Source organism: Nematostella vectensis, chromosome 3 (assembly GCF_932526225.1).
Source record: "Nematostella vectensis chromosome 3, jaNemVect1.1, whole genome shotgun sequence".
Lineage (NCBI taxonomy): Eukaryota > Metazoa > Cnidaria > Anthozoa > Actiniaria > Edwardsiidae > Nematostella > Nematostella vectensis.
In genome coordinates, this window is record NC_064036.1 from 2,667,501 (window position 1) to 2,679,981 (window position 12,481).

At 50.2% G+C, this 12,481-nt stretch overlaps 1 protein-coding gene across 1 annotated transcript in view; it reads left to right on the forward strand.

The window, feature by feature from the left end:
* Positions 1–12,481, forward strand: part of LOC116612030 (sucrase-isomaltase, intestinal) — a 37,327-nt gene that overhangs the window by 22,432 nt on the left and 2,414 nt on the right. The window contains exons 17-23 of the mRNA XM_048725502.1: positions 313–461; positions 842–926; positions 1,958–2,014; positions 2,390–2,520; positions 2,998–3,086; positions 3,530–3,579; positions 3,894–4,052. Of these exons, the coding sequence (XP_048581459.1) occupies positions 313–461; positions 842–926; positions 1,958–2,014; positions 2,390–2,520; positions 2,998–3,086; positions 3,530–3,579; positions 3,894–4,052 (720 nt within the window). The remainder of the gene's footprint in view (positions 1–312; positions 462–841; positions 927–1,957; positions 2,015–2,389; positions 2,521–2,997; positions 3,087–3,529; positions 3,580–3,893; positions 4,053–12,481) is intronic.

The following is a 12,481-nucleotide window of genomic DNA, read 5'->3' on the forward strand; positions in this document are numbered from 1 at the left end:
CAAGGTAAGAGTACTCTCAACATGCGATCACCATCACTACCACTATCATCACCATCACCATCACCATCACCATCACCATCACCATCACCATCACCATCACCATCACCATCACCATCACCATCACCACCACCATCACCATTTAGCAGAAACCACAATAGCTTCGGAAACAAGGTAAGAGTACTCTCAACATGCGACGTGTTAGCTGCCAGAATTGTGAAGCAAAGGATTTCTCTGGAGCAGCAAGTCTTATTGGTGGGTAAATGAGAAATTGTTTAAAGGAAATTTTTCCTCAATTTATGTCGTCCTTTTCAGGCTCAAGACCCAGCCTCATTTGGTGCAGAATTCGCTACCGCTGCCCGTGATGTGTTGCGTACTCGTTACACCCTCTTGCCATATTTGTACACTCTGTTCTACCAGTCACGCAAGACCGGAGCTACGGTCGTACGCTCGCTACTAGCCGAGTAAGTACCGAGAATGCGTCGTGCGTACGCTCGCTACCGGCCGAGTTAGTACCGAGAATGAGCCGAGTAAGTACCGACAATAAGTCGTGCGCTCGCTACCAGCCGAGTTAGTACCGAGAATGAGCCGAGTAAGTACAGAGAATGGGTCGTGCGTGCGCTCGCTACCAGTCGGGTTAGTATCGAGAATGAGCTTGCTCTTGGGAGGGGGAGAGAGGGAGAGAGGGGGGGGAGTGGTCATACGCTCGCTAACAGCCGAATAAGTACCGAGAATGAGCCGAGTAAGTACCGGTTAAGTTCTTCCGTATACATTTGATTTCTAAGAATTTTTTTATAAATTGTAGATTGATTCTGGTGCTCTAAAAACGAATCAATTTTTTTAGGTTTACTTCGGACAAGAACACATGGGTGATCGACAGGCAGTTCATGTGGGGTGGAGGTCTTCTCATTAGTCCTGTGCTGGACCAGGTTAGTCTAGACTATCAACTGTCTCGTCGCAGTAGTTCTTAATAGGGAATCCTTTTTAGACCATTTTCTAGTAGAGGGGACTCGCTCTTTTAGGTGTGTATGTGACCTTCTGCCCTATGTATATATGACCGCCCTTAATTACAAGACCATTTACTCCAAAAACTGAAAGGTGGTTAACAATGGATCACTCTACTAGCCCAAACAATATGCCTCCAATTGTGTGTTGTGGGCTAAGGGCCCGGTCGCACTAGCAAGATGTTCAGGAGATGTCAGGGACATTTAGGTGGACAAGTTTGTCCCGTGACATCTATGCACTATCAGACATTCTTAAATTGAGGCCGCACTGGTTGCAACATCCGTGGATCACGAGCCCTAAAAATAACATCGTATGTCATTCATCTGCGTTTCCTTCGCGCGCGGGAGATTTGAAGAGCAAATACTCTCTGCATGTTGCACGTCTGCATATTAAGTCATGAATAGAAAAAAATCTGCTGCTTTTCGTTTGGATGTACCTATATATCGTGCTGCGTTAGTCGGATGCATAGCTGTTACTGTTACTCAGTTAATTGCAAATGTAGTTGTTTATTATGCACCGAAGGCGAAGACGAACATGTTTGGCTTAGAATTGACCGTTCCTTACGCCGCCAGATTGTTGGAAATAAGGGATTTTGGTAGGGATTCACCTCTAGCTTTGAAGGCGAAGCGAAGGTTGCTATTTGAGACCATTTACGTTTTTTGTGCGAGTGACGTTCTTTGTGCGATAAGAATAAAAACAAACAGAGTTCCCCTGATATCAGTTAGATGTTCTGCCCTGGGGCAGGACATCGGCTCCTTTGACGTTTTGTCCCGACCGGCGAATTTGTCGTGTTGCGTAAAAACATAGGTCGCACTTGACTTAGTAACAGGACATATGTCAGTTTCTGAGCTTATCTAAACAGAGATGTCCTGAACTTCTTGCTAGTGCGACCGGGCCCTATGCGTCAACTTGACGTCACATGTAGCATTGCCTGACATTTCAAAGCGCATTTCAGGGAAAGGTAGACGTGAAAGCCTATGTACCAGACGCCCGATGGTATGACTTCAAAACGGTGAGCTAGCATCTGTCAGTTAGTTCATCATGCCATTTCATTGGACTTGATTTATCACAGAAGTTCCATAATCTATATCTTAGTTGCACCCCACTTATCCAACATGCTTTTCTTGCTCACTCATCTCTTCAAAGAAAGAATACTCGATGATTTCAGACGGTATCAGGCGCGTAGCGAGGAACTATGGGGATGGGTGGGGTCGGTAGTGGTTGTTGGGAGAGGAGGTGGGATTTGCCGCCTGTTTAGTCATTACACCGTGAAAAATGTTTAGCGTATTCCTCGGTTCAGTTATTTAAATAGTACAGCTTGAGTGGTGCTGCTCGTTCACCAATCGCGGCTTGTAAGAGCCAGAGCTCATCTTACGAACCTTCCTAGGGTGAAGAAGTCCCAAAAGAAAGCAGAAAGAAGACGGTCACGTGGGACGCCCCAATCGACCACATCCCCGTGCACGTCAGAGGTGGTCACGTGATCCCAACACAGGAGCCCGCCAATAACACCATGTTCAGGTAATGACGACAACGTCACGTGATCCCAACACAGGAACCAACCAATAACACCATGTTCAGGTAATGACGACAACGTGACGTGATCCCAACACAGGAACCAACCAATAACACCATGTTCAGGTAATGACGACAACGTGACGTTATCCAAACACAGGAACCAACCAATAACACCATGTTTAGGTAATGACGACAACGTCACGTGGTCCCAACACAGGAACCCGCCAAAAATACCATGTTCAGGTAATGAAGGCAAACCTGGTCAGTTTAGTGTGGTGAGGCTTTTTGACTACATATCAAGATTTTAGACATGATTTCCACGGCACCGGTTTAAAAAAATATTTAAAATCTAACCAACTTCCAATCTGTGACACATCCAGCACTTATTAACCATTCTTAAAACTGTCACGATTTTAGCTTGGCTTTCCATCTAATAATGAAAGAAGCGCATCATATATTATGTTCTTTATTATCACACAGTCGCAAGAACAACATGGGTATTATTGTAGCTCTTGACGAGAATAACGAGGCGCGCGGGGAGCTGTTCTGGGATGACGGCGAGTCTGTTGGTAAGTGGCCAATCAGTCGATTAGATGTCGGTGAGTGGTCAATCAGTCGATTAGATGTCGGTGAGTTGCCAATCAGTCGATAAGATGTCGGTGAGTGGTCAATCAGTCGATAAGATGTCGGTGAGTGGTCAATCAGTCGATAAGATTTCGGTGAGTGGCCAATAAGTCGATAAGATGTCGGTGAGTGGTCAATCAGTCGATAAGATGTCGGTGAGTGGCCAATCAGTCGATAAGATGTCTGTGAGTGGCCAATCAGTCGATAAGATGTCGGTGAGTTGCCAATCAGTCGATAAGATGTCGGTGAGTGGCCAATCAGTCGATTAGAAAACTTGGTGATTGATAGTTGCTCTGCCAATCATTAAACGGTCCTTGGCATAAATCCTTGGCATAAAAGTAAGTACTTTTATCGTATTGTTAATATACTTGTTTGGGTGACATTTCAGATACGTACGAAAAGGGAGATTACTTGCTAGTGAAATTCTTGTGTAAAAAGGTAAGAAATTACGTTACATTGTAATTTAGCACTTTGTTAAAGAAAGTGGTACTTGTTTTATTCAGTATTCCAAATCGATTTGCCTTACGTTTCCCGCACTAAAACCACTCTGAAAAACACGGATGCAAGATAAAAATATCAAATTTAGTGTTACTTCACTAGCAGATTGGTTTTTTTCAAAGTGGCGGACGCTCTTGGAGATGACAATACGAGAGCGAGGTGACGTCATGAAAAGGGAGATAATTAAAAACGAGGTTATTTACTCCATATTGCTTTATAGTTACGTGTCATTTACTATGGGTTGTTTGTCGTAGAATGCACTGAACATTACCGCCGTCACCAAGGGCTATAACACCAAACTGGTGTGGGGGAAGGTATTGGTGTATGGTATCTATGGCAACCGACTGGATGCCGCCACAGTGAACGGAAATGACGTCACCAACACCAAGACTACATTTTCTCAGAAATACCAGGTTGGTTTTTAACATTTAAAGGCCATCGTCATCATGATCGCCATTACTACTACCATCACTACCATTACCACTACCACCACCACTACCACTACCACTACCACCACCACTACCACTACCACCACCACTTCCACCACCACTACAACCATCACTTCCACCACCACTACCACAACTACATGCCCTGTCTACTAGTCCAATCATTACTGTCACTCAACTGTCACCATAACCTAATCACTACTAGTGCCTGATCATCATCACAATTACTACCACTAACCACCATCGCCAACTATTTGCACCGCAACAATCTCCACAACTACAAGCCCAAACACCACCACTACCACTAACATCACCACCACTACCTGCACCTCCACCATTACCATAACCACCACTACCTGCACCTCCACCATCACCATAACCACTAACACCACCACTACTACCTGCACCTCCACCATCACCATAACCACTAACACCACCACCACTACCTGCACCTCCACCATCACCATAACCACTAACACCACCACTACTACCTGCACCTCCACCATCACCATAACCACTAACAGCACCACCACTACCTGCACCTCCACCATTACCATAACCACTAACAGCACCACCACTACCTGCACCTCCACCATTACCATAACCACTAACAGCACCACCACTACCTGCACCTCCACCATTACCATAACCACTAACACCACCACCACTACCTGCACCTCCACCATTACCATAACCACTAACACCACCACCACTACCTGCACCTCCACCATCACCATAACCACTAACACCACCACCACTACCTGCACCTCCACCATTACCATAACCACTAACACCACCACCACTACCTGCACCTCCACCATCACCATAACCACTAACACCACCACCACTACCTGCACCTCCACCATCACCATAACCACTAACAGCACAACCACTACCTGCACCTCCACCATTACCATAACCACTAACAGCACCACCACTACCTGCACCTCCACCATTACCATCACCACTAACACCACCACCACTACCTGCACCTCCACCATTACCATAACCACTAACACCACCACCACTACCTGCACCTCCACCATCACCATAACCACTAACACCACCACCACTACCTGCACCTCCACCATCACCATAACCACTAACAGCACCACCACTACCTGCACCTCCACCATCACCATAACCACTAACACCACCACCACTACCTGCACTTCCACCATCACCATAACCACTAACAGCACAACCACTACCTGCACCTCCACCATCACCATCACCACTAACACCACCACCACTACCTGCACCTCCACCATCACCACCACCACTAACAGCACCACCACTACCTGCACCTCCACCATCACCACCACCACTAACAGCACCACCACTACCTGCACCTCCACCATCACCATAACCACTATCACCATAACCACTAACACCACCACCACTACCTGCACCTCCACCATCACCATAACCACTAACAGCACCACCACTACCTGCACCTCCACCATCACCATAACCACTAACAGCACCACCACTACCTGCACCTCCACCATTACCATAACCACTAACACCACCACCACTACCTGCACCTCCACCATCACCATAACCACTAACACCACCACCACTACCTGCACCTCCACCATCACCATAACCACTATCACCATAACCACTAACACCACCACCACTACCTGCACCTCCACCATCACCATAACCACTAACAGCACCACCACTACCTGCACCTCCACCATCACCATAACCACTAACAGCACCACCACTACCTGCACCTCCACCATCACCACCACCACTACCTGCACCTCCACTATCACCACCACCACCACCACCACTACCTGCACCTCCACCATCACCATAACCACTAACACCACCACCACTACCTGCACCTCCACAATCACCATAACCACTATCACCACCACCACTACCTGCACCTCCACCATCACCATAACCACTAACAGCACAACCACTACCTGCACCTCCACCATAACCACTAACACCACCACCACTACCTGCACCTCCACCATCACCATAACCACTAACACCACCACCACTACCTGCACCTCCACCATTACCATAACCACTAACACCACCACCACTACCTGCACCTCCACCATCACCATAACCACTAACACCACCACCACTACCTGCACCTCCACCATCACCATAACCACTAACAGCACCACCACTACCTGCACCTCCACCATCACCATCACCACTAACAGCACCACCACTACCTGCACCTCCACCATCACCATAACCACTAACACCACCACCACTACCTGCACCTCCACCATCACCATCACCACTAACAGCACCACCACTACCTGCACCTCCACCATCACCATAACCACTAACAGCACAACCACTACCTGCACCTCCACCATCACCATAACCACTAACACCACCACCACTACCTGCACCTCCACCATCACCATAACCACTAACACCACCACCACCATCACCATAACCACTAACACCACCACCACTACCTGCACCTCCACCACCACCATAACCACTAACACCACCACCACTACCTGCACCTCCACCATCACCATAACCACTAACACCACCACCACTACCTTCACCTCCACCATCACCATAACCACTAACACCACCACCACTACCTGCACCTCCACCACCACCATAACCACTAACACCACCACCACTACCTGCACCTCCACCACCACCATAACCACTAACAGCACCACCACCATCACCATAACCACTAACACCACCACCACTACCTGCACCTCCACCACCACCATAACCACTAACACCACCACCACTACCTGCACCTCCACCACCACCATAACCACTAACACCACCACCACTACCTGCACCTCCACCATCACCATAACCACTAACAGCACCACCACCATCACCATAACCACTAACACCACCACCACTACCTGCACCTCCACCACCACCATAACCACTAACACCACCACCACTACCTGCACCTCCACCATCACCATAACCACTAACACCACCACCACTACCTTCACCTCCACCATCACCATAACCACTAACACCACCACCACTACCTGCACCTCCACCACCACCATAACCACTAACACCACCACCACTACCTGCACCTCCACCACCACCATAACCACTTACACCACCACCACTACCTGCACCTCCACCATCACCATAACCACTAACACCACCACCACTACCTTCACCTCCACCATCACCATAACCACTAACACCACCACCACTACCTGCACCTCCACCACCACCATAACCACTAACACCACCACCACTACCTGCACCTCCACCACCACCATAACCACTAACACCACCACCACTACCTTCACCTCCACCATCACCATAACCACTAACACCACCACCACTACCTTCACCTCCACCATCACCATAACCACTAACACCACCACCACTACCTGCACCTCCACCATTACCATAACCACTAAAAGCACCACCACTACCTGCACCTCCACCATCACCATAACCACTAACAGCACCACCACTACCTGCACCTCCACCATCACCATAACCACTAACAGCACCACCACTACCTGCACCTCCACCATCACCATAACCACTAACAGCACCACCACTACCTGCACCTCCACCATCACCATCACCACTAACACCACCACCACTACCTGCACCTCCACCATCACCATAACCACTAACAGCACAACAACTACCTGCACCTCCACCATCACCATAACCACTAACACCACCACCACTACCTGCACCTCCACCATCACCATAACCACTAACACCACCACCACTACCTGCACCTCCACCATTACCATAACCACTAACAGCACCACCACTACCTGCACCTCCACCATCACCATAACCACTAACACCACCACCACTACCTGCACCTCCACCATCACCATTACCACTAACAGCACCACCACTACCTGCACCTCCACCATCACCATAACCACTAACACCACCACCACTACCTGCACCTCCACCATCACCACCACCACCACCACCACTACCTGCACCTCCACCATCACCACCACCACCACTACCTGCACCTCCACCATCACCATAACCACTAACACCACCACCACTACCTGCACCTCCACCACCACCATAACCACTAACACCACCACCACTACCTTCACCTCCACCATCACCATAACCACTAACACCACCACCACTACCTTCACCTCCACCATCACCATAACCACTAACACCACCACCACTACCTGCACCTCCACCATTACCATAACCACTAAAAGCACCACCACTACCTGCACCTCCACCATCACCATAACCACTAACAGCACCACCACTACCTGCACCTCCACCATCACCATAACCACTAACAGCACCACCACTACCTGCACCTCCACCATCACCATAACCACTAACAGCACCACCACTACCTGCACCTCCACCATCACCATCACCACTAACACCACCACCACTACCTGCACCTCCACCATCACCATAACCACTAACAGCACAACAACTACCTGCACCTCCACCATCACCATAACCACTAACACCACCACCACTACCTGCACCTCCACCATCACCATAACCACTAACACCACCACCACTACCTGCACCTCCACCATTACCATAACCACTAACAGCACCACCACTACCTGCACCTCCACCATCACCATAACCACTAACACCACCACCACTACCTGCACCTCCACCATCACCATTACCACTAACAGCACCACCACTACCTGCACCTCCACCATCACCATAACCACTAACACCACCACCACTACCTGCACCTCCACCATCACCACCACCACCACCACCACTACCTGCACCTCCACCATCACCACCACCACCACTACCTGCACCTCCACCATCACCATAACCACTAAAAGCACCACCACTACCTGCACCTCCACCATCACCACCACCACTAACACCACCACCACTACCTGCACCTCCACCATTACCATAACCACTAACAGCACCACCACTACCTGCACCTCCACCATCACCATAACCACTAACAGCACCACCACTACCTGCACCTCCACCATCACCATCACCACTAACACCACCACCACTACCTGCACCTCCACCATTACCATAACCACTAACAGCACCACCACTACCTGCACCTCCACCATTACCATAACCACTAACACCACCACCACTACCTGCACCTCCACCATCACCATAACCACTAACACCACCACCACTACCTGCACCTCCACCATCACCATAACCACTAACACCACCACCACTACCTGCACCTCCACCATCACCATAACCACTAACAGCACCACCAATACCTGCACCTCCACCATCACCATAACCACTAACACCACCACCACTACCTGCACCTCCACCATCACCATAACCACTACTACCTGCACCTCCACCATCACCATAACCACTAACAGCACAACCACTACCTGCACCTCCACCATCACCATAACCACTAACACCACCACCACTACCTGCACCTCCACCATCACCATAACCACTAACAGCACCACCACTACCTGCACCTCCACCATCACCATAACCACTAACACCACCACCACTACCTGCACCTCCACCATCACCATAACCACTAACAGCACCACCACTACCTGCACCTCCACCATCACCATAACCACTAACACCACCACCACTACCTGCACCTCCACCATCACCACCACCACCACCACCACTACCTGCACCTCCACCATCACCACCACCACCACTACCTGCACCTCCACCATCACCATAACCACTAAAAGCACCACCACTACCTGCACCTCCACCATCACCACCACCACTAACACCACCACCACTACCTGCACCTCCACCATTACCATAACCACTAACAGCACCACCACTACCTGCACCTCCACCATCACCATAACCACTAACAGCACCACCACTACCTGCACCTCCACCATCACCATCACCACTAACACCACCACCACTACCTGCACCTCCACCATTACCATAACCACTAACAGCACCACCACTACCTGCACCTCCACCATTACCATAACCACTAACACCACCACCACTACCTGCACCTCCACCATCACCATAACCACTAACACCACCACCACTACCTGCACCTCCACCATCACCATAACCACTAACACCACCACCACTACCTGCACCTCCACCATCACCATAACCACTAACAGCACCACCAATACCTGCACCTCCACCATCACCATAACCACTAACACCACCACCACTACCTGCACCTCCACCATCACCACCACCACTAACACCACCACCACTACCTGCACCTCCACCATCACCATCACCACTAACACCACCACCACTACCTGCACCTCCACCATTACCATAACCACTAACAGCACCACCACTACCTGCACCTCCACCATCACCTTAACCACTAACACCACCACCACTACCTGCACCTCCACCATTACCATAACCACTAACAGCACCACCACTACCTGCGCCTCCACCATCACCATAACCACTAACACCACCACCACTACCTGCACCTCCACCATTACCATAACCACTAACACCACCACCACTACCTGCACCTCCACCATCACCACCACCACTACCTGCACCTCCACCATAACCACTAACAGCACCACCACCACTACCTGCACCTCCACCATTACCATAACCACTAACACCACCACCACTACCTGCACCTCCACCATCACCATAACCACTAACACCACCACCACTACCTGCACCTCCACCATCACCATCACCACTAACACCACCACCACTACCTGCACCTCCACCATCACCATAACCACTAACACCACCACCACTACCTGCACCTCCACCATCACCATAACCACTAACAGCACCACCACTACCTGCACCTCCACCATCACCATAACCACTATCACCATAACCACTATCACCATAACCACTAACAGCACCACCACTACCTGCACCTCCACCATCACCATAACCACTAACACCACCACCACTACCTGCACCTCGACTATCACCATCATCACTAACAGCATCACAACTACCTGCACCTCCACCATCACCATAACCACTAACACCACCACCACTACCTGCACCTCCACCATCACCATAACCACTAACACCACCACCACTACCTGCACCTCCACCATTACCATAACCACTAACAGCACCACCACTACCTGCACCTCCACCATCACCTTAACCACTAACACCACCACCACTACCTGCACCTCCACCATTACCATAACCACTAACAGCACCACCACTACCTGCACCTCCACCATCACCATAACCACTAACACCACCACCACTACCTGCACCTCCACCATTACCATAACCACTAACACCACCACCACTACCTGCACCTCCACCACCACCACCACCACTACCTGCACCTCCACCATAACCACTAACAGCACCACCACCACTACCTGCACCTCCACCATTACCATAACCACTAACACCACCACCACTACCTGCACCTCCACCATCACCATAACCACTAACACCACCACCACTACCTGCACCTCCACCATCACCATAACCACTAACAGCACCACCACTACCTGCACCTCCACCATTACCATAACCACTAACAGCACCACCACTACCTGCACCTCCACCATCACCATAACCACTAACACCACCACCACTACCTGCACCTCCACCATCACCATAACCACTAACAGCACCACCACTACCTGCACCTCCACCATCACCATAACCACTATCACCATAACCACTATCACCATAACCACTAACACCACCACCACTACCTGCACCTCCACTATCACCATCCTCACTAACAGCATCACCACTACCTGCACCACCACCATCACCATAACCACTAACAGCACCACCACCATCACCATAACCACTAACACCACCACCACTACCTGCACCTCCACCATCACCACCACCACTAACACCACCACCACTACCTGCACCTCCACTATCACCATAACCACTAACACCACCACCACTACCTGCACCTCCACCATTACCATAACCACTAACAGCATCACCACTACCTGCACCTCCACCATCACCATAACCACTAACACCACCACCACTACCTGCACCTCCACCATCACCATAACCACTAACAGCACCACCACTACCTGCACCTCCACCATCACCATAACCACTAACAGCACCACCACTACCTGCACCTCCACCATCACCATCACCACTAACACCACCACCACTACCTGCACCTCCACCATTACCATAACCACTAACAGCACCACCACTACCTGCACCTCCACCATCACCATAACCACTAACAGCACCACCACTACCTGCACCTCCACCATCACCATCACCACTAAAAGCACCACCACCACTACCTGCACCTCCACCATCACCATAACCACTAACAGCACCACCACTACCTGCACCTCCACCATTACCATAACCACTAACACCACCACCACTACCTGCACCTCCACCACCACCACCACCACTACCTGCACCTCCACTATCACCATAACCACTAACACCACCACCACTACCTGCAC